Here is a 20,467-nt window from a genome sequence, read left to right on the forward strand (position 1 = left end):
ACCCTCTAAGTAAAGTTTAGGGTCCCTATTCTAATAGAATCAAGGAAACTGAAAGACAGAGTTGATGTTAGGTTGACGTTCCCTTGTGTATATAAAGAGTGTAAGCTCCACGGCCCAGTATCAGGAAGGCCAGGGGAGACTGGCTGTGGGATTAGGGTGGAGCTGTGCACGGCCGCCCCGCTGCCGCCGCCGTCTCACAGTCCAAAGATCCATGAATCACCTTTGTGCTTTGCTTTGGACGTCAGGCGGAATCCAACCTTCTACAAAATAAACAGAATAAACCAAATAAACAGCCCCCCCCTCCTGTTTACTTAGGACGGAAAACAACCTCTCCCCTCCGTCCATCGTCACCCCCCCCACATCCACCATTTGGCCGGCGTATTTATAATCCTTGTATATCGCCACCATATTCTGTGGCGTTGTACATCATTGAGCGATTCTGGTGCAAAGTACGATCTGTGGGGCAATCAGGATCGCTCTGTTGGTTTCCACGGCGACCACTGTGCGTTTAGAGCTTCTGCCGCAGACGCGTGCTTTAAAGCGGTGGCTTATTTTCAGTTATGATGTCATAATAATGATATCATCAACATTTTAGGCAAGCTGGTGCTTTTTGGGGGTGGTAGCTAAGCGTCGCTGCATCCCAGCAGAAGTGGTAGACGCCAGATGGTTCTGCTGTCTCGTTACGGTTACCGGCCGATTTCCCCGGATTCCTTAACAAGACTTTTCAATGAAACGTCACGGGAACAGCTGTTCAAACAGCGAGCACGGCTGCCACACTCGTGTTACATTGGCCCCATCCGGCCCCCGTCTAGTCGCCCGTTTCTCCTGCTGTAAAGACTCAAACCTTAATCAGTCGTTGGTCTCGTCTTAGATTCAGGAGCCGTATGTCTATCCCATGCATGTTTACGTTCCCTCGCTGTATTACCCTCTACCACCTCTGCTGGGAGGCTGTTCCGCCTGCTCTGTAAAGTAAAAATAAATAAATCCCCCTGCAGTTTATCCATTATCTTCTAACCCCCCACCAGATTAACCCTGCAGAGATTTTCAGTCTCTTCCCTCCTTCCCCTCCACCTGGACCCCGGGCTGACGGGCCCCGCTTGACTTTGTTTGCCCCCTCTTTGTTATGAAGGAGTGTGATGAATGAGCGCGGGTCGGCGCTTCACAATGAGACGGCTGGCGATAAAGGGCACCGGCCGCGCCGGCCTCACAAATTTACCATCTGTTTCTAGAAGCAGATGTGTAGGAAGAGACTGTTGGCGCGTACGGGAGTACAAAAGAATCCCGCGCACAGGCAGAGGCGGTACCAGGCCCTTATAAAAACCTGGAGCCGGAACCGAGATGCTCTGCGGGCTTCCTATACCCAGGGACCCCGAATCCCACACGTTCGCTGCCTAATCCGCCCCGTCCGGTCAGTGCATTTTTAGACTATAAAGACCTTAATCAGTCATTGGTCTCGTTGGTCTATCCCATGCATGTTTAAGTCCCCTCACTGTATTACCCTCTACCACTTCTGCTGGGAAGCTGTTCCATTTATCTACCTCTGAGTAAAGTAAAATTTCCTTCCATTCCATTTAAGCTTCTGATTCTGTAGTGTTAGATTATTGCAGTGTTTATATATATATTATATTATATATATGGAAACAATGTCACAAGCGTTCTATACATTCATCTGTTTCCAGGAGGGGAAAAAAAACTTGTTATGAAATAATATAAAAAATAATCCACATACGATATTTGTTATTCTGTGCACTAGCGGTCACTCAGAGGTTTTCATGGAAAACAAAGAGTTTCTGGCTGTAACATAATTACAAAGGGTTTCTAACGATCAGTTAGCCTTTTAAAGTTGGATCAGCGAACACAACGTGCCTCTGGAACACGGGAGTGATAAAGGGCCATTGGAACACGGGAGTGATGGGAGTGATAAAGGGCCATTGGGACACGGGAGTGATGGGAGTGATAAAGGGATATTGGAACACAGGAGTGATGGGAGTGATAAAGGGCCATTGGAACACAGGAGTGATGGGAGTGATAAAGGGCCATTGGAACACAGGAGTGATGGGAGTGATAAAGGGCCGTTGGAACACAGGAGTGATGGGAGTGATAAAGGGCCGTTGGAACACAGGAGTGATGGGAGTGATAAAGGGCCGTTGGAACACAGGAGTGATGGGAGTGATAAAGGGCCGTTGGAACACAGGAGTGATGGGAGTGGCTGATAAACCCTGAGAGTTGATGTTTGGAGGAGGATCGCGTTTAGCAGCTGTGTGGATGGTATGTGAGCGGCGTGTGTCGGCTTGTTGGTGATGAGACTCACGTTTGCTCTTTGTGGCTTCAGACGGCGGGGCAGACGGACTCCGAAACAAATCAAACCCACAATTACAAAACCCCCAGGAATAAACTGTACGGAAATAATAGAAATTCTGCTCAGAGCAGCAGACAGGTTTATATGTTTTATGCACCTATCATATAGACACAGAGCGCGCCGGCAGATCGGCCCCATCCGGCCCCCGTCTAGTCACCCGTTTCTCTTGCTCTAAAGACTCCTTAATCAGTCGTTGGCCTTGTCTTAGATTCAGGAGCCGTATGTCGATCCCATGTAAGTTTAAGTCCCCGCCTGTCAATCAGTGACTAAGGGTTAGTTTTGGACGTTAAAGGCCGGCGTGTCCCGTATCTGACGGGATAATATATCGTTATTCCCCCCCCGGATCTTTTACCTTTTTGCAGTGACAGCCCCCAAGGTCACGTCGATCTCCCCTCTTATTAGTATTGACGTTCAGTTAATGTTCCATTAATGTAGAGGCGGCTGTCTGTCCGTCAGCGTCTGTCCGTCAGCGCGTCCTGTGGGACGATATCTGACAGCAGCTGGGGTCCGAGCTGTGGCAATAACCCCCCCCCCCAGCCATTATATATTAATATAAATAATCATTGGAATCCATTGGGTTTTATTTTTTTGATCGCGGTAAAGTCTGTTCTGATTGAATGACTTCAGTGTGTGTGTGTGCGTGGACAGTGAGTGTGTGCGTGGACAGTGAGTGTGTGCGTGGACAGTGAGTGTGTGCGTGGACAGTGAGTGTGTGTGTGTATCGCAGAAAGACACCACAGCTGTGCGGAGTCTCGAGTGCGCGTATCGTTTCTCAGTTCCCCAATTTGTAAACGCATGAGCAGCTTGTTTCACGGCCACCCTTCCTTTCCGAAACTACCTGTCCGTCGGGGCCGCAGGAACAACACGTTTATGTTTGATTCCGCCGTTTAATAATAGATCTGACACCAGATGTATCGAAACACAGAACCTGCCGGCCCCCGTCGGCCCTTCTAGTCCTCCTTCTACTCCTAAAGACTAAACCAGTCGTTGGTCTCGTCTTAGATTCAGGAGCCGTATGTCTATCCCATGCATGTTTAATCCCCTCACCGTATTACCCTCTACCACTTCTGCTGGAAGGCTGTTCCACTTATCCAACACCCTCTCAGTAAAGCATTCAAGCCTCTGAGCCTTTAGTTTTAGATTATGGCCTCTTATTATCCCAACATTTCTTGGTTACCGAGGGAAGGGGGAGGAATCCACCCCTCTGCGGGTCTCTAAGGGTTAATGCGAGGGGCCGTGACTTTATACCTCCTTTCTCCCAGCGTTTTCTCTGAACGATGCATAACATGCTTAAAATAACCCTGACTCACGTGTCATTGTGTTTCATCATGAATTATTCAGCTTCCCTGCAGTAAAGTTACCCGCGTTTGCGCAAGATCATCGAAAAAGGGGAATATCGCAATCCTACCCACCAATACCCCCCCCCATTAAAGGGACAGCTTACCGGCAGCCTCCTGACGCAGCCAATCAGTGGCACAGAGAGCTCCCATTTAAATCAATGGAAGCCGTTCAGACAGGTAGCTGGGGGAGGGGGGGGGCTAATGTGTATGGGGGGGTTCTGCAAATTTAAAGGGCCTGCGCAGCTATTATATGCCTTAAAGGGCCCCTTTAATTTCCTTCCCTTCTCCGGGTATATTTAATAAGCACGCGGTGTGATCAGCTGTTGGCCGCGGGCCAGCCGGCAGCTATAATAAGAATCTTACGCCGTCGGATCTATATTTACTCCGGAGATAACGCGTTATTTATACGCAGGGTCGGGGTGCGCGTTTGGTCGCATTATTCACATAGTTTGGCGTTTTTCCTGCGTTCGCAGATAACCCGTCCGCGTTTTGGGGGCCGATTCGGGCCGTTACAGAATTTTCACGCTATAAAATTGAAGTTGTGATGGGATTGTTTGCGCGCTGGCAGGAAATAGTTCTGTTTTATTGCCGATGATGACGAGCAGGTTTGGGTGTTAAGCGTCGCTTTTTACATTTAGCGGAATGAAGCCGTTTCCCCTTCAGGGTGCGATAACTCGCTCGTCACGCGTGCGTCCCAAATACTACATGGGAATAATATCCAAGATAAAGTCATATCGGCTACATGTATACTGCTTCCCTTCTTCTCCGCTATGACATCATCATCATCGTCTGACATTTAAATATGGAGCTCTGAGCTGCCTAAAGGTTGCCGGGGAGTCTGTGCCTTCTGAAAAACAAGAGACGGATCCAGAGGCCGGGGGCTCACACTTACACAACTAGACGCTCACACTAACACAACGAGACACACTAACACACACATCCAGACACACTCACACTAACACAACTAGACACACTAACACATCCAGACACACTCACACTAACACAACTAGACACTAACACATAGACGCACAGATATTCGCACTAACACCCAGACACTAACACAAACAAAACACACGACACACTAGCGCATAGGTACACAGACATTCTCACTAACACACAGACGCCAACACAACGAGACATTCAGTGCTCACACACACCCAGACGCTCATGCTCACACACAGATGCTAGCACAAGGGCGCACAGACACTCACACTAACATAACGGACACTTAAACTAACGCACATTCACACAGACGCTCGCACTTACCCGGACACGCGGGAATAAATCCCCGTTAGGGGAGGATAAAGTGTTGCATTAACGGAAAAGGCTCTGACTCCTTTGAGTCAGGTGAGTAATGCTTGACTTTTGCTTGCGAAAGGCGAGGTGAAGCAGGAAAGCATTGATTATTAATTACAAATACCCTGGGTTTATTCTTATGTTTTTTATGATTGTTGTTTTTATTTTAAGCGTTCTCTCTGTGTCTCTGGATATTTATCATACATGACTCGGGTTCTCTGTTTCCTGACCCCTCGTCCGGGGGGCCCGACCGTTTTTTTTTCTTTTTCTTCACCCGTCCCCTTTTTTGTTTATATAGTTTTGTGCCAGTGGCTTGACGCAGACCGACATGGCAGAAGCCACGACTCAGGTAACGGGGGCCCGAGCGCCCAAAGCACCCCCCACCCCCCATCTGGGCACCCCCCCCCCAATCTCAAAGCCTTTATTTAATAATTCACTGCATGATTCTTCTTCTTCTTCTTCACTCAAATCTCCAGCTTGCTCACTTCTGCCCCGCCACCCGCTGTCTGGAGCCGAGCAGGACAGCCTGATGCCCTCCCGCCGTTCCCATTGAACGTTAGATTTTAACAACGAGAGGGTCTCAGGGTCTCCTAACTCTACCTTTTTTTATAAAATAAAAAGAAAAAACCTCTTGGTGGATTTGCATCTCATGTAGGTTTAAGGTCCTTCTTTCTATAAGAAGTCTGAAGATTAGTTGACGTCGGGTCATTAAATTATCAAAGGCCGAGGAAACTATACCGTTACTGGTAACAATGACACCGTGAACGATACATTGTATCTCAATTCATTGTATCGTTTTGATTCATTGAGGACGTTGAAGTTGCAGAACTTCTAGAGTTAGGGATATCTTGGAGATGAAGGGCCTCCTGAACTCAAACCTTGAAGGTGGGATCCATGTCTGAGATCCTCCTCAAGAAGATGAGGTCTTTTTTCCCCTCATCTGGAAGTTGTCTCCTCGCCCAACGTGGTGACACCTCCAGGACTCATTTTGCGTGCGGATAGGATTAGAAAAACGTGGGTTACTGTAGGTCATGAAATAATCCCCAGTGGACAGAACTCCAGGTCAGATCTAAGCAAAGGCAGGGGGTTCAAGAATTTGGGTCTCCAGGTGGGTCCTGATCAGACAGCAGATTATTCAGGTAGAGTTGGCAGGAGAGTTGCAGTTTCACCTCTCCCACTTCACTTTTCATTACGAAGGGCCATATTACCAAGTTCCTTCAGCGTGAAGGGCCGTGCTGGCCCTCTATAATTCAATGGCTGAAGAGATCTGGCCGGCCCAAGGACGCTCTACAGGCAGCAGAAGGGGCGCTGGGACAGGACCTTCCTAATGTATAGCGAAGTCCAGAGGTTGAAACCTTAACGCTCCTTTTAGCGAGTAGACCCCAGAGGTTCCACAAATATATCCCAAGACGTTTTGCTCCTTTACCCCCTCTCCTGCTCTTCTTGTGTTCCTGACCTCTTCTGAATGAAGCGATTGGGTGAGCGGTGGCTTTTATCCTGCCTCTGATTGGCAGATGTCGCTTTCAATCAGTTTTGGAACGGTTTCTCTTGCCTCTAATCTTCACGCCTAATTCGTTCTGTATCTCTTCTAAATCGGAATGCGGGTGTTTGTTGTAATTTCACTGAGAATTCACAATTATGATGTCAGCGGCTGCATTTAGCGAAGTAGGACATGTTTTGTAATAAAGTTCAGCGTAAGGGGCATTTACAGTCATTCATGTATTTTTGTGGGGTTTTTTTCCCCTCTTTCTCTCCATTCCGTTTTATCATGCCGGGGGGGCAGCCGTGTTCCCGTACCCCGTCCTCCTGCCAGCAGGCAACGAAGCGGATTTGCATGCCAACGGAATACAAAAGGACCTTATTAAAATATTTCATCGTAATCTTCACATATGATCAACTACACCACGGGGGGGGGGTGGATTTGGGTTACATTTTAGTTTTACTACATACATATTCCGCTAGATCAGACACTCAAATATTATTATATATATATCATTTTATTTTTTAGTTTTTTATGATAATTCTAAATTTATGCCTCTAATTTTAAAGCATTTCCCGGACGTTACGAACACCAATGTTTAATAAAGCAAGTTGATCTGGATCGTATATTTGACTTTATAGGCAGATAAAAAAAAAAAGACCATTTAAAGGACACATATAATTACGCACACCCGTAAATAAGTATGAAATGAGACATTTCGGCCCCTCCCAGGGACAGGTGAAGGCTCTCTACCTGGACGCCGGTGTCCGTGACGAGGCTCGGGGAAGCCATGGTCCCTTACGGGGCTTTAACCTCGGAGGACCCAACAAACGGACGCCTTAACCATTGATCTTTACATTTTTATTGTAGTTCCGCTTGGAAAACTCACAGATTCTTACTGATTCTGGTTTGAAACATAGATTAAGTCCCTTTTTTAAGTGCAGCGCAGGTACGCCGCGTTCGGTGGGCAACGTCTCGCTGGAACGTTTACTGGTTTTACTTAAAGGGTTAACGCTTCCGGTAAGAATCCGGTACCTTCTCGCTTGCCAGGGTTCGATTTGTCGGCTTTCTTGCAGGCGAAAACTTTGATCAGAGCCCGCTGAGACGGACGTTCAAATCCAAGGTGCTGGCGCATTATCCGCAGAATGTGGAGTGGAACCCGTTCGACCAGGACGCCGTGAACATGGTACGTAACGCCGAGCGCTACCGTCCCGTCGCACGACCGAGGGAAATGTCGGGGGTCTGATTGGTTAGTGAGATCGTTCCAGCCGTCCTAAGAAAGAAGGACCCTATTGGCTAAAGCATTATAATGGGTGGTTCTGAAAAAGGGGCCCCCAGACCTCCTTTAAAGGGACACTCCGGCCATCGTATCCATCATCGATATGATAGCTGCATGGTCCCTTTAAATTTGCATTGTCCCTTTTGCAAATGTACGGGGGGGTGGGTATTCTGCCGCATCCTCCGATATGCATTTGCCCCTTTTTGCCCACCCTCCAGCCATTTAACATGCGGTAGCCAAACACATCTACTTGCCTCTGGTGCTGGTTCGGGGAACGGTGGAGGTCTTCTCAAGCCCCCGTACCTAAGCATGGAAAGTGCTCTCATTGATTTTCAATGGGAACGTTTTCCTGCCAAAAAAAAAAAAAAAAACAGCCAATTGCATATTATGTCGGTTATATTGAGCACTTATTCTAGAAGGAAAGCGTTATATTTAATTTTTTTAAATATTTTTTTTACTAAACTTATCGGCCTCGCATGGAAAAAAAGGATTTTCCAAAGGTAGAAGAATTCGTGTTAAAATAATAAAATATAATTTAAAAAAATCTAAGTAATTATTTTGTTCCTAAATTTTTATAATTTTTTCATACGAACAATACAAGGGTATTTGGGTTCCGGTACGAATAAATGTAACCTTCATGGAACACGGAGGAATGTGATTCCAAAAATGAACGTTTTTGACACGGCCCAAATGCTGCTTAATGCAGCAGAAATAATGAGCTTAACGTTCCGTTTTAGATTAAATATTTCACCCCCCGGTAATTGTAATTTTTCTGAAATCAAATCTCTGGCTTCTTAGACAATTTCGTTTCCAGCTCTTGGGCCACGAGAAACGAATTTACGGCGGGAACCTTGGATTTCCCACAAAGCTTGAAGAACGTTAAAATGTTGCTTGGGAAATATATTTCTCCGCCATATAAAACATTTTATAATATTCTCAACTATAGATATGAATAGAAATCCCCGGCCCTTGACAAAAATAATTAAAAAAAAAATTTAATTATGTAATGTAATTAAAAATAATATTCTTATATTGGTACAATTTTTGGGGGGCTTTTTAGGAAAATAATGCAAATAAAATTACTTTTTTTTATATATATATATATTTTTAATGTTAATAGATATATAACAGTCATGTCTTTCTCAGACGTAAGGCCCGTTCTGCTTTAACACCCTTTATTTTTATTTATTTTTTTTTGTTTTTTTTCAGCTGTGCATGCCCAAGGGCTTGTCGTTCAGGACGCAAGCTGACAACCGGGACCCTCAGTTCCATTCGTTCATCATAACGAGGGAGGACGGCTCGCGCACGTACGGCTTCGTCCTCACTTTTTACGAGGAGGTCACGAGCAAGCAGATCTGCAGCGCCATGCAGACCCTGTATCACATGCACAACGCCGAGCAGTCCAACGGCGTCTACGCGTCGTCCTCGTGCAGCATGGACTCCTTGGCGAGCAGCGTCGACGACGCGGACGCCACCTCGCTGGCCAAGCTGCAGAGGTACAACTCGTACGACATAAGCAAGGACACGCTCTACGTCTCCAAGTGCGTCTGTCTCATCACCCCGCTGCCCTTCATGCAGCCCTGCAAGAAGTTCCTGACGCAGCTCTACAAGGCGGTGACGTCGCCGCAGCCTCCTCCGTTGCCCCTGGAAAGCTATATCCATAACGTGCTGTACGAGGTGCCCCTTCCGGCCCCCGGGAGGTCGCTGAGGTTTTACGGCGTGTACGAGCCCATTGTCTGCCAAAGGCCCGGCCCCGGCGAGTTGCCCCTTTCCGATTACCCCCTGCGCGAGGCTTTCGAGCTGCTGGGATTGGAGAACTTGGTGCAGCTTTTCACGTGCGTCCTCCTGGAGATGCAGATCCTGCTCTACTCTCAGGGTAAGCCTGGCTTCAAACTTTAAATTGCTCTCCCTTTAAATCCCGTTTTAAAGGATTACCTTAAGGAGAAGCTGCAGCTCCCCGCCTGCTCCATGCTGTGATGATTCTCGCCGCTGATTGGCTGCTTAGAGCAACCAATCAGTGGCAATAAAGCTCTACCAATGCAATGTCTTCATGATGCTGTCCCTTTAAACAAATTGTCCATCAAGGCCCTTTGAAGTTTATTTTATACTGGAGGGCCGCCCGAGGGGCCGGCAGCGTTCACGATAAAGCTGATGGCTTCCGTTCCCTATAAAACCTTTTTATCGCAGGCCGGCTTTACCGGAGCTTTTCTAGGGCAGCGATCATCCGAACGCGGCTTATAAACCCCGTAGCCGCTCTGTAAAGAGGGCGCGATGTGTCGGCGGTTCGGCTCTCCTGATATTTTATTTATGGACGAGGAAGTTAAGTAGCTTCAGATGTAGGCCACGGTGTACTCAAAAGTTAAGCAGCCGCGTTAACCCGTTGGGCGGTCAAAAAACATGTCGTCCTAAATATTAATCCACGTAACCGGCCGCAGCGCCCATACGCGAGCCAGAGATTATATTGTTGGTTTTTAGATTTTTGCATGTTTTTGTAAATGTATTTTTTCATTTTTTATTTATTTTTTCCTCCCTGTCCAGATTACCAGCGTCTGATGACCGTGGCGGAGGGCGTCACGTCTCTGCTTTTCCCGTTCCAGTGGCAGCACGTGTACGTCCCGATCCTGCCTGCCTCCCTCCTGCACTTCCTCGATGCCCCCGTTCCCTACCTGATGGGACTCCAGTCCAAAGAAGGGACGGATCGCTCCAAACTGGAGCTGCCGCAGGAGGTGAGTGATGTCGAGAAAGGTATAAGTTACAATGTAACGAATGTTGCAGGGAAGCTGAACACTTCACCTCCATAATACCACTTTGCATCACGAAGAGCCCTGGATAATGTATAGGTCAATCAGCGAGTCAACCCTGTATAGTGGAGTCTCCCTATATTACCCGAGAGATTTTGAGCCAGACCTGATCTCCCATGAAACGCTGACTTTAATCCGATGCATCTCCGTGAGCGCCGGCCGCCGGCGCTGAGCCGTCATCTGATAAAAGTGACTCATTGGCGCTCGTTGGCCGGGGTCCCAGGCGGCGGGGGAGAAGACGGCGGCAACTCATCTGATTTGTATTCCTCCGTGGATTTCAAAGCCTGACTCACAGCTTCTGAACGGTTTGCCGATAATTCGCTGCCGACCTTCTTTACGCTCGACTTCTACCCCCGACAAGGCTTAACCTGAAACATGTTGCAGCCGGGAGGTCCCTCCGTGGCCGTGCCGCTGTCTCTGATGAAGGGAACGTGTTTGGTGATATTCCTTCAGCGATGCCGTTGAGATCTGGAGATTTGGGAGAACCGTTTCCATATTTAATTTCTCGATCCAAATTTAACATTGTTAATCCGTCACAATTCGATGATACCGGGCGGCAGTAATCCCAACATGCCGGCTGTGATGTCTGATCTCCCGGACGTGAGAAACAATGTTACCGGTTGGAGAGTCGCTCGGAGGAACTCGCGGAAATTAAACGTTACCTTCCTTATTTTAGTCAAAGGGCCTCTCTTTTCTACTTCTGCAAGTGAAGGGCCTGGCTTGGAATATCGCCATTCTCTTCTGCCCTGACGAAGGCCGTTATGGCCAAAACCTGGGCTCAGTAAGCTTTGTTTTGGTTAAACAGCGTGCGCTCGGGGCGACGGCCCTGTCCTCGTACCGTATAACGGCTCTAAATATAAACCTTTGCAGTAGCGGAGATGCCTTCTAATCGTTATCTGTCTAGCCCGGGCCTGCGAGGGCCGCTAATCTCCTGCTACCGGCTTTAATCACCCGCTGCTTTTGAAGGGAGAAGCGAGATGTCGCCCCTGGGGCTTCCTCAACCCAAATCTCTCGCTCAGATGTGGTAATAAGCATGCGGTGTTGAAATTAAAAAGGCCTTTGAAAGCCGCTCGTGGCAGATAAGAGGACAGCTGCTGAGCGGAATATCCTAACGTTCCCAGTCACGTGTCTTATTCCTGTACGATAGGGGCAACCCTTCTCCACCAATCACCTTTTTCCTAACCATGCCATTAAAATATCTGATACCCCAAATGACCGTCTTGCCTCTTTTTTTTTTTTTTTTTTTTTTTTTTTTTCTTCTTTTTTTTTTTTCCCCCTGCCTGTCTCTCTTCTTCTTTTTTCTTTCTTTTATCTCTTTCTCCCCCCCTTTTCTCCCCCCCCTTTTTTTCCCCAATCTACCCCATATTGGAAGATATTTTGTGATCCGCCTCTAGCGCTAGAGGGTCCGGGAAGCAGCTCACGATGCCCTGCTTGGGCTGACAGCAGGATTCCGATACAGTCTACGCAGAGGGATCATGGGAAATTTAGGTGAAATTCCCCTAGCTGTGCGTTTTAAGTGGCACGGCTAGAAAATAATAAAAAAAAGTAATGATAAAATTTGGGAAGTAAATAAAAGACGTTTTTATTATGATGGTGACCACTTCTCTTTAAAAGGTTGCGCAATAAACAGTGTTGAAATCCGTCGGCATCTATACATTTTTCTTTGTACATGACACGCGGCTGTGTGAATCCGTATTTTCTTCTTGTTGTTTGGGATTTGTCTTCTCCGGTTCACGTTTCTGTGCTGTCTTTCTTTTAGATCTTTCTCACGTTGATAATGATAATGTTACGCATTTTATTTTTTTCTCTTTTCAGGCCAACCTGTGCTTCGTGGACATCGATAACCACTTTATTGAGCTCCCTGAGGAATTCCCGCAGTTCCCCAACAAATTGGAGTTCATCCAGGAAATCTCCGAGGTTCTCCTCCAGTATGGAATCCCCCCCGAGGGCAACCTGCACTGCAGCGAGAGCGCCACCAAGCTGAAGAGCCTCGTATTGGATGACCTGGTCAACGACAAGAAGAACGGCAACATCTCCAGCAATAACATCAACATGTACGAGCTTCTTAAGGGGAACGAGACCATCGCCCGCCTCCAGGCCCTCACCAAGAGGACGGGAATAACGGTGGAGAAGATCACCCTCAGCCCGCCTCCGGTGGACACGGAGGAGGAACAGAGGCTGCAGTGCGCAGAAAACGAACTCAAGGATTATAAGCTGAACGTTCAGGTGCGGGAAGTCTTCGCCAACCGCTTTACCCAGATGTTCGCCGATTACGAAGCGTTCGTCATCCAGGCCGCCCATGACATGGAGTCGTGGCTCACGAACCGGGAACAGATGCAGAACTTTGACAAAGTAAGAACAAACAAACAAAATAAAAACATAAAAAAACCTAAGCTGGTTACCCTATACTGGGTAGAACCGTTACACAGGGTATTCTTGTGGTTACAATTTTAAAAGAAATCATAAATGTCAGCGGGTTTGGTTATTATTTGGGAGTGAAAGATATTTTTTTATGTGTTTCTTTGGTCTTTATAATGCAGAGGAGCCTAAACTCTGTTATTCTATTTTGTTATTTCTTTCCCTCTTGCCCTCTTTCTTCATTCCTTTCTCTGGCGCTTTCCCCCTTTTTCCTTTCCTTTCTCTGGTGCTTTCCCTCTTTCTTCTTTTTCTTTCTCTGGCGCTTTCCCTCTTTCTTCTTTTTCTTTCTCTGGCGCTTTCCCTCTTTCTTCTTTTTCTTTCTCTGGCGCTCTCCCTCTTTCTTTTTTTTCTTTCTCTGGTGCTTTCCCTCTTTCTTCATTCCTTTCTCTGTGGGCTTTTCTCTTTTTCAAAACAAGAATATAAGAAGCAACAAAAACACCTAGTTCTTTAAAAAGGACATAAGTAGAAATAAAATAAACATTTAAAAATAGGCAACCTTCCTGCTTATTTCTTGGGCAATAGTCTAAGACGAAGAGACCAACGGCTGATTAAGGTTTGAGTCTTTACGGCAGGAAAAACAGGCGACCAAACGGGGGCCGAACGGGGCTGGCATAATGATGATACATTTGAATGATTGCAGCTGTTTTTAGAAGACGAGAAACACCGATTTTGTGTATATTTGTCTTTTTTCTCTCTACAGGCTTCTTTCCTGTCTGACCAGCCCGAGCCGTACCTCCCGTTCCTCTCCCGCTTCATAGAAACCCAGATGTTCGCCACCTTTATAGATAATAAGATCATGTCGCTGTGGGAGGAGAAGGAGCCCCTGCTGCGCGTCTTCGACTCCAGGATTGAGAAGATGAGACTGTATAACGTGAGGGCCCCCGCCATCCGCACGTCTATCTACCAGAAATGCTCCACCTTGAAGGAGGCCGGTACGTGTCCGATCGCGCGTTACTTTCCTGATTACATCCTAACTCGCTGGCGTCCCACATAAGGTCTCAGCCCAGGATCACAAGTCCCAGCATCCAAAACTCTTGCAGTCTGAGCAGGTCGGCGTTCCCCTCTGAAGGCAGATCAGACCCCGTCGGCCCATCTCCTCGCCCCTTTATGTAAAGTCCCGTCTTAGATTCAGGAGCCGTATGTCTGTCCCATGCATGTTTAATACTCTCGCTGTATCACCCTCTACCACTTCTGACGGGAGGCTGTTCCACTTATATACCATCTTCTCAGAAAAGCAACTCCTTCCATTCCATCTAATCCTCCGAACCTCTAGTTTTAGGTTATGGCTTCTTCTTCTAACATTTCTCCTCGTTAAGATAATCGCACCAGCCCACCGCCACAAAAGAGGTAATCGTGTGTTTCCATGGTAATGACTTTGCGAGCTGGGTCGTGCTTCACGGCTTAACGCTGTTTAAATAAAAACTTATTTTAAATTGTGATTCTCTCCGTTTTCAGAGATGGGTTTGGCGTTGAAGCCCCGTGGGCTGAAGGGGAGACTCGCGTGCACTTAAACGTTACTCAGTATCAGTTTGTTTCTTTTCTTAAAGGCGCAGCTCTTTTGCTGTCGGCTTCCAGCCTGCGCGGCGCCGCGTCATCAATCCTTCTGTCCTCCCGTGTCCGGGGATCACGCTTTCTTACCGTATTACTATTGTTTGGTTTTATTCTGCAGCTCAGTCGGTGGAGCAGCGCCTGACGAAGATCGATCACACCGCCATCCACCCGCATTTACTCGACATGAAGATCGGTCAGGGGAGATACGAGCAAGGCTTCTTTCCAAAGCTCCAGTCCGACGTGCTGATGGCTGGCCCCGCGAACAACAAGTACGTCCGTGAGATACGGAGCCCCCGCCGGTTCAGGCATTCACTTCATTTCTGGCTGTAACATAATCATGCAAAAGGGTTTCCAAACCATCAATTAGCCTTTTAAACCTAAAGGAGTGATGGCAGTGATAAAGGGCCATTGGGACACAGAAGTGATGGGAGTGATAAAGGGCCATTGGAACACAGGAGTGATGGGAGTGATAAAGGGCCATTGGAACAGAGGAGTGATGGGAGTGATAAAGAGCCATTGGAACCCAGGAGTGATGGGAGTGATAAAGGGCCATTGGAACACAGGAGTGATGGGAGTGATAAAGGGCCATTGGAACACAGGAGTGATGGGAGTGATAAAGGGCCATTGGAACACAGGAGTGATGGGAGTGATAAAGGGCCATTGGGACACAGAAGTGATGGGAGTGATAGAGATTCCATACAATTACAACATTAACCCTGTCTGTGTTGGATTTCTGATCCATTTCATGTTTTATTGGGGGAAATGTGCTTTTCTTTCAAAAACAAGAAACTTTCTTTTAGTTTTAGTTACCCTATAAACGTCAGTTTCCTTTGAATCGCTAATCGCCTATGCCTTGATTTGCAGTCGGTGGGTCAGCCGGAGCGCGACGGCTCAGAGGAGGAAAGATCGCTTGCGGCAGCACTCGGAGCACCTGGGATTGGACAACGACCTGAGGGAGGTACGTCATCGCCACCGCAAGAACAAAAAACTAATTGTGCCATCAGCAAACCCCCCCGTTACCGTGCTGCGATTCCCCTATTAACCCTTTCCTTCTTTGGTATGGAGGAAACCCCCTTGTCTCAGACCAAGTACATTCACCACCTCACTGGTTCTACTCGGTGATATCCCTGGCTCAATAAAATAGATTCTTCCCGGCAATAAAGGATCGGTGTCGTGGGTCGTGATAACGTTACTAGGCTGGAAAGACGTCAATTGCAAACCTAACCACTAAACGGTTATTACAGAGAATCCTCAAGCTGTGCCTGCTAACCCAACCTGAAACAATTCGAATCCCTGGCTGGGGGGCAATAACGAATACCCCAGGGGCTTTTCTGGTTTCTCAGAGATTTTTCCTGTAGCTGACCTGTCTCGGGACCCCCATTTTAATAATAATAATTAAATAACGTAATTAAAAAGCCGTTTCCCGGCCCGTCCGAGGCTTTGTGCGAGGAGCGTTTCGCGCAGGGATTGTCTGCCTGCGAGACACGGCTTTGTTTCGGAAGCCGTTTAGGTCACCGCTCTAGACGCGGTCTGGCGTCTGCCGCTCGATTACAAACACGGCAATTAGGCGATTAATCTTCCTCCTCTTCTCGCTGCTCCTCGGCGTGCAAAGCGGTCACAGCGTCTGGCAAAAAAAAAAAAGCTTTTTGGGGTCAAACAAAGGGAATTTGGTTAAACTGAAATTGCATCGCAGGACGCCATACTTTACTTTAATAAGCGGTGCATGATCCAGAGATGATACCCAGGGTAGGCTGCTTTGCTGCAGGGCATCCCATGGCCGGCCGGGTGGGAGGTTTGATGAGTGGAGGCCTCGGCGGGTGGTCTTTGTCTGGAGCTGTAAATCCTGCGTGTCTTCGGCGTTATTGAGCCTCGGGGAGGGTAATCGCTATGAGCCCCAGCTGGAGTCCTTTAGTCCTAAAGTGACCTAACTCTTATTTGGTGCTTTAAAAATTAAATACCCACCAGCCGGGGGTCCTAAGGGTACGGATTCAGCAAATGCTAAACCCCCCCCCAATCCTGCGGTTTGCCGTTCTCTTTGCGGCCGTTTCCATCCCTCCTTGGTTTGACGAGGACCCCGAACGCAAAATCGCGCATGTGAAGGATCTGCTCTCCTGCTGGGTGGGCTTTTGTCTTCCCGTTAGATCTCGCATTTTCTTGTTTGTTTCCTGATTTCTCATCTTTTCTGTTGACGTAAGCGTCCGTAGGTCTGTTTTCGTACATATCATTTTACATACATTACATACGTACTTACACACGCATTAAGGTTTGAGTCTTTACTGCAGGAAAAACGGGCGACAAGACGGGGGCCGAATGGGGGGCCGAGCTGCAGCCATGATGTTATAAGCGACAGCTATTTATTGAAAAAGCTACGGTTCAGACCGCTTATTTTCATCCGATTTATTTTTTATATATTTTCACCTGCATTTTTATATATTTTTAATACATTCTATGATTTTATTTTTTATATATAAAAAAAATATATATACAATTAAATATTTTAGATTTTTATATATTATGTTTTTTTTTATATATATATTTTAATCTGATTGCTAACAGTAGTCACCGTCTGCTATAAAAAAAAAAAGAACAAGAAAAAGGTTAGAATAACCATAATAATTAAATCGCGGCTCGGCAAATCCCAGGAGACCGATAACCACGGCGCTCAGATTTTATGCTATTTTATATTGCGGTCTATAGATGTACACTTTTTTTTTTACCGCCCCCCCCCTCCTATTTGTCCGTCTGGCTCCTAACTCCTACCTAAATTTATCAAATTCAGAAAGAAAAAAGAAAAATAATATATATATATACATACACTCCTCCTCGCCTGTTTTTTCTATGTCAGATTGTAATGTTATATATTACTTGTTATGTCCTGTCTACCTATTGTACGGCGCTACGGAGTTCGATGGCGCTATATCAGTTGCTCGTTTTACTGTTTAATGTGACTTTCACCATCAGTCGTTCCTTGTTTCGCTTTTCTATCGTTCTTTTAGACCTGCGTTACTGTCCTTTTATTCTGTTCATTTTATGACGTTTGTGATAATTGTTGTGTTTTGTTCTGCATTTATTTACTTTTTTTCTCCTTCTCTCTTTCATTCCCCCCCCCTCTCGGGTCGAGTGCACGCCAGCCCCCCCTCTGTTTGTTTTAATTCCCTTTTTGTCTTTTTTTATGTTTTTATTTTTTATTCTGCGTCCGCTCCTCGTAAAGCCGTCCGAGGAGATTGTGATCCGGCAGAACTCTATGGCGTTCTGGGAATGGGATCAGGGCTGCCCCCCTCCAGCACGGCCTCCCAAAAAATCCTTCTCTGAGTGTTGCTTGGTATGTGCGCTGGCGTCGGACGCTTCTCGTGTGATGCCTGTCCCTTCACGCTATTAACCCTTTATCCGCGGATAGTCGCTCCGCACGCACCGTGAGAGAGCACCAGGCCTGCCTTTTTTGTGTTGTTTCTAGGGCTTTGAACACTCCTTTTATCTATTGTTAGCTTTACAAACCTTTTAGATGTAGGAACGCTTTGTCCCCTCTGTTTAGAATACGTTCTTCATGTTTCTGGGAAACACACAAGACTTCCACAGAGCGCATCAAAAACTCTTTGATATTTTTTTTTTATTTTATTTTTATTTTTTTTTTCTTTGATTTATTTTATGGGTAAATCCCATTTTAGTCTTTTATGTTCCCAAAACATCTAAGAAAAATACAGACGGCGAGTTTCTCTTGCGGTAGATCCTTCAGTCCTGGTATATCTGTTTAAAAGCTGATCACGTGTTACAAAATATAGTAAATATTGCACTTTTCACGTGTGTTGTCTTAATACAGCCTTCCTGTCCCACATGATAAATTACACATAAAAAGCTGTATTGGTGTTCAGCACTATTACCTATTTTATCACGTTCGCTGCATTTTTTTCTTTTTTTTTTTAATTATTTTCCCTCTTCTTCTTTTTTTTTTTTTTTTTTTTTTATATATATATATTTTTTCCCCTCCTTTTTTTAAATATATTTAAAGATTTTTCTTTTTTCCCTCCTTTAAAAAATATATTAAAAAAAGGAAAAAAAGAAAAATCTTTAAAAAAATATATATTTAAAAAAAAGATTTTTTTTTTCTTTTTTTTCCCTTTTTTTTTTTTTTTTAATATTTTTTAACTTGTTCCTTTTTTTATGTTAAACTGCTCCGCACAGTAGTAAGCAGTCAATACCTTTTTATTAACACTTTTATTAAGGTCATAAAAAATAAATGTTTTTACCCCAAGGGCGCAAGGTAATGAAAACATCCCAACGCTGAACAGGTCCTGGTTTTTATTCCGTTGTAGTTTTAGTATTTATTTATAAATAAAGAAAAACTATATATTTTTTATTACAAATTGTTTTTTTAATGGGACAGTAATGCTGCTTTAAAGGCCAGTGTGATTATCACTTTGTTTTTTTATTTTTTTAACCTTTACACGTCGGATCAATAAAGCAAGCGAATATTTTTCCGAAAATCTACCTTTTTTATCGCAGAAATATATACAAGAAGCAAGGAGTCTGGGCAAGACGCTGAGGCAGCCCAAGTTGTCTGATCTGTCCCCGGCAGTAATCGCTCAGACTAATCGGAAGTTTGTCGAAGGATTGCTGAAGGAATGTCGCATGAAGGTATTTTATTTTTTATTTTTTTTTGCTATTTTTCCCCTCTTTTTGATGCACGTAAATATTTCCATGTTTGATGTTTGTATTTGTGCGATTCGCTGAAAGAACTTTTTAAATGTTGATTCCAAAGTAAGCAGTGAGTTGCTTGCTTGACTGGTAATCAATGGGTTAAACTAAGCTTTATTTTCTAAAAAATAAAACATTCTATTTTTTCGCACGCTTTGGGATAATTGTAGTTTTCTGTAGCACCCCGGAGCAATTTCACACGGGGTGTGTGCATCTTTAACCCTTTTTTTTTCTCCTATTGATTGTTTTATATATTTATATATTGATATTATTTATATATTTATATATGGATTTTATTTATTTATTTATTTTTTTAGACCAAACGAATGTTGGTTGAAAAAATGGGCCACGAAGCAGTGGAGTTGGGTCACGGAGAAGCCAATATAACCGGGTTAGAAGAAAACACTTTGATTGCAAGCCTTTGCGACCTGCTAGAGAGAATCTGGAGCCATGGTCTGCAAGTCAAGCAGGTAACAAGCGGTGGTATGAGGGGGAGGTATGATTACGGGGAGACCCTCAAAGCACACCCATGCGCTAGGGGGGCAATGCGGACGAGGGATTTAATCCCCTTTTTGTTTAATTTCCAGGGAAAGTCTGCTCTTTGGTCCCATCTGCTTCATTTCCAGGACAGAGAAGAGAAGCAGGAACATCTCGCCGAATCACCAGGTGAACCTCTAATACCCATTAAAATAATCGATCTGAACGTTTATTTCTACCCAGGTACCGTTTAAATAAGTCGCCTCTTTCTGTTATATCGCATTTTCCCTACAGTTTGTGTTTTTCAGTAGCTTTATTTTCTTTTTATTATTATTATTATTATTTATTTTATTTTTTATTTATTTTTAACCTTGTAGCGTCTCTTGGACCAGAAAGAAGGAAATCCGATACAGGGGTAACCCTACCTTCCCTGCGCATTTCACTTACTCAGGACATGAGGTAAGCAGAAAACAGACCGGTAACACAATAGGCCGCTCGCTTTAGTTCCATTAAACAATCGTATCCGTGTCCAAGTTTAACCCATTCGTGGAAAACGCGCCGTATTTTAATGTTTTGTCTCTGGAGAAACGGTACCTTGAAAACATTCTTTAATTCTTCAAAAAAATCACAAACAAAAAATCAAAGAATTAAAAAATAAATTCTAAATAAAACAATTAAATATATATCTTTTAATTTTTTTAAAGAATTCAAAAATTTAATTTTTATCATTAAAAAAAAAAAAAAAACCACATCCGGCCATATGCAAGGACGCCT

The 20,467-nt window shown here is 45.2% G+C and overlaps 1 protein-coding gene across 2 annotated transcripts in view; it reads left to right on the top strand.

Annotated features, from left to right (window-relative positions):
• The window catches only part of DENND5B (DENN domain containing 5B), a 31,759-nt gene that overhangs the window by 3,358 nt on the left and 7,934 nt on the right, over window positions 1-20,467 (top strand). The window contains exons 2-14 of one of the 2 annotated variants that reach the window (XM_053465269.1): window positions 5,294-5,344; window positions 7,552-7,661; window positions 8,964-9,630; window positions 10,293-10,480; window positions 12,371-12,907; window positions 13,674-13,905; window positions 14,643-14,793; window positions 15,389-15,482; window positions 17,736-17,846; window positions 19,025-19,156; window positions 19,534-19,686; window positions 19,804-19,882; window positions 20,071-20,152. In XM_053465269.1, coding sequence (XP_053321244.1) covers window positions 5,294-5,344; window positions 7,552-7,661; window positions 8,964-9,630; window positions 10,293-10,480; window positions 12,371-12,907; window positions 13,674-13,905; window positions 14,643-14,793; window positions 15,389-15,482; window positions 17,736-17,846; window positions 19,025-19,156; window positions 19,534-19,686; window positions 19,804-19,882; window positions 20,071-20,152 — 2,587 coding nt within the window. The remainder of the gene's footprint in view (window positions 1-5,293; window positions 5,345-7,551; window positions 7,662-8,963; window positions 9,631-10,292; window positions 10,481-12,370; window positions 12,908-13,673; window positions 13,906-14,642; window positions 14,794-15,388; window positions 15,483-17,735; window positions 17,847-19,024; window positions 19,157-19,533; window positions 19,687-19,803; window positions 19,883-20,070; window positions 20,153-20,467) is intronic. The other variant, XM_053465268.1, reaches the window with a different exon arrangement.

This window comes from Spea bombifrons, chromosome 4 (genome assembly GCF_027358695.1).
Source record: "Spea bombifrons isolate aSpeBom1 chromosome 4, aSpeBom1.2.pri, whole genome shotgun sequence".
Taxonomy (NCBI): Eukaryota; Metazoa; Chordata; class Amphibia; order Anura; family Pelobatidae; genus Spea; species Spea bombifrons.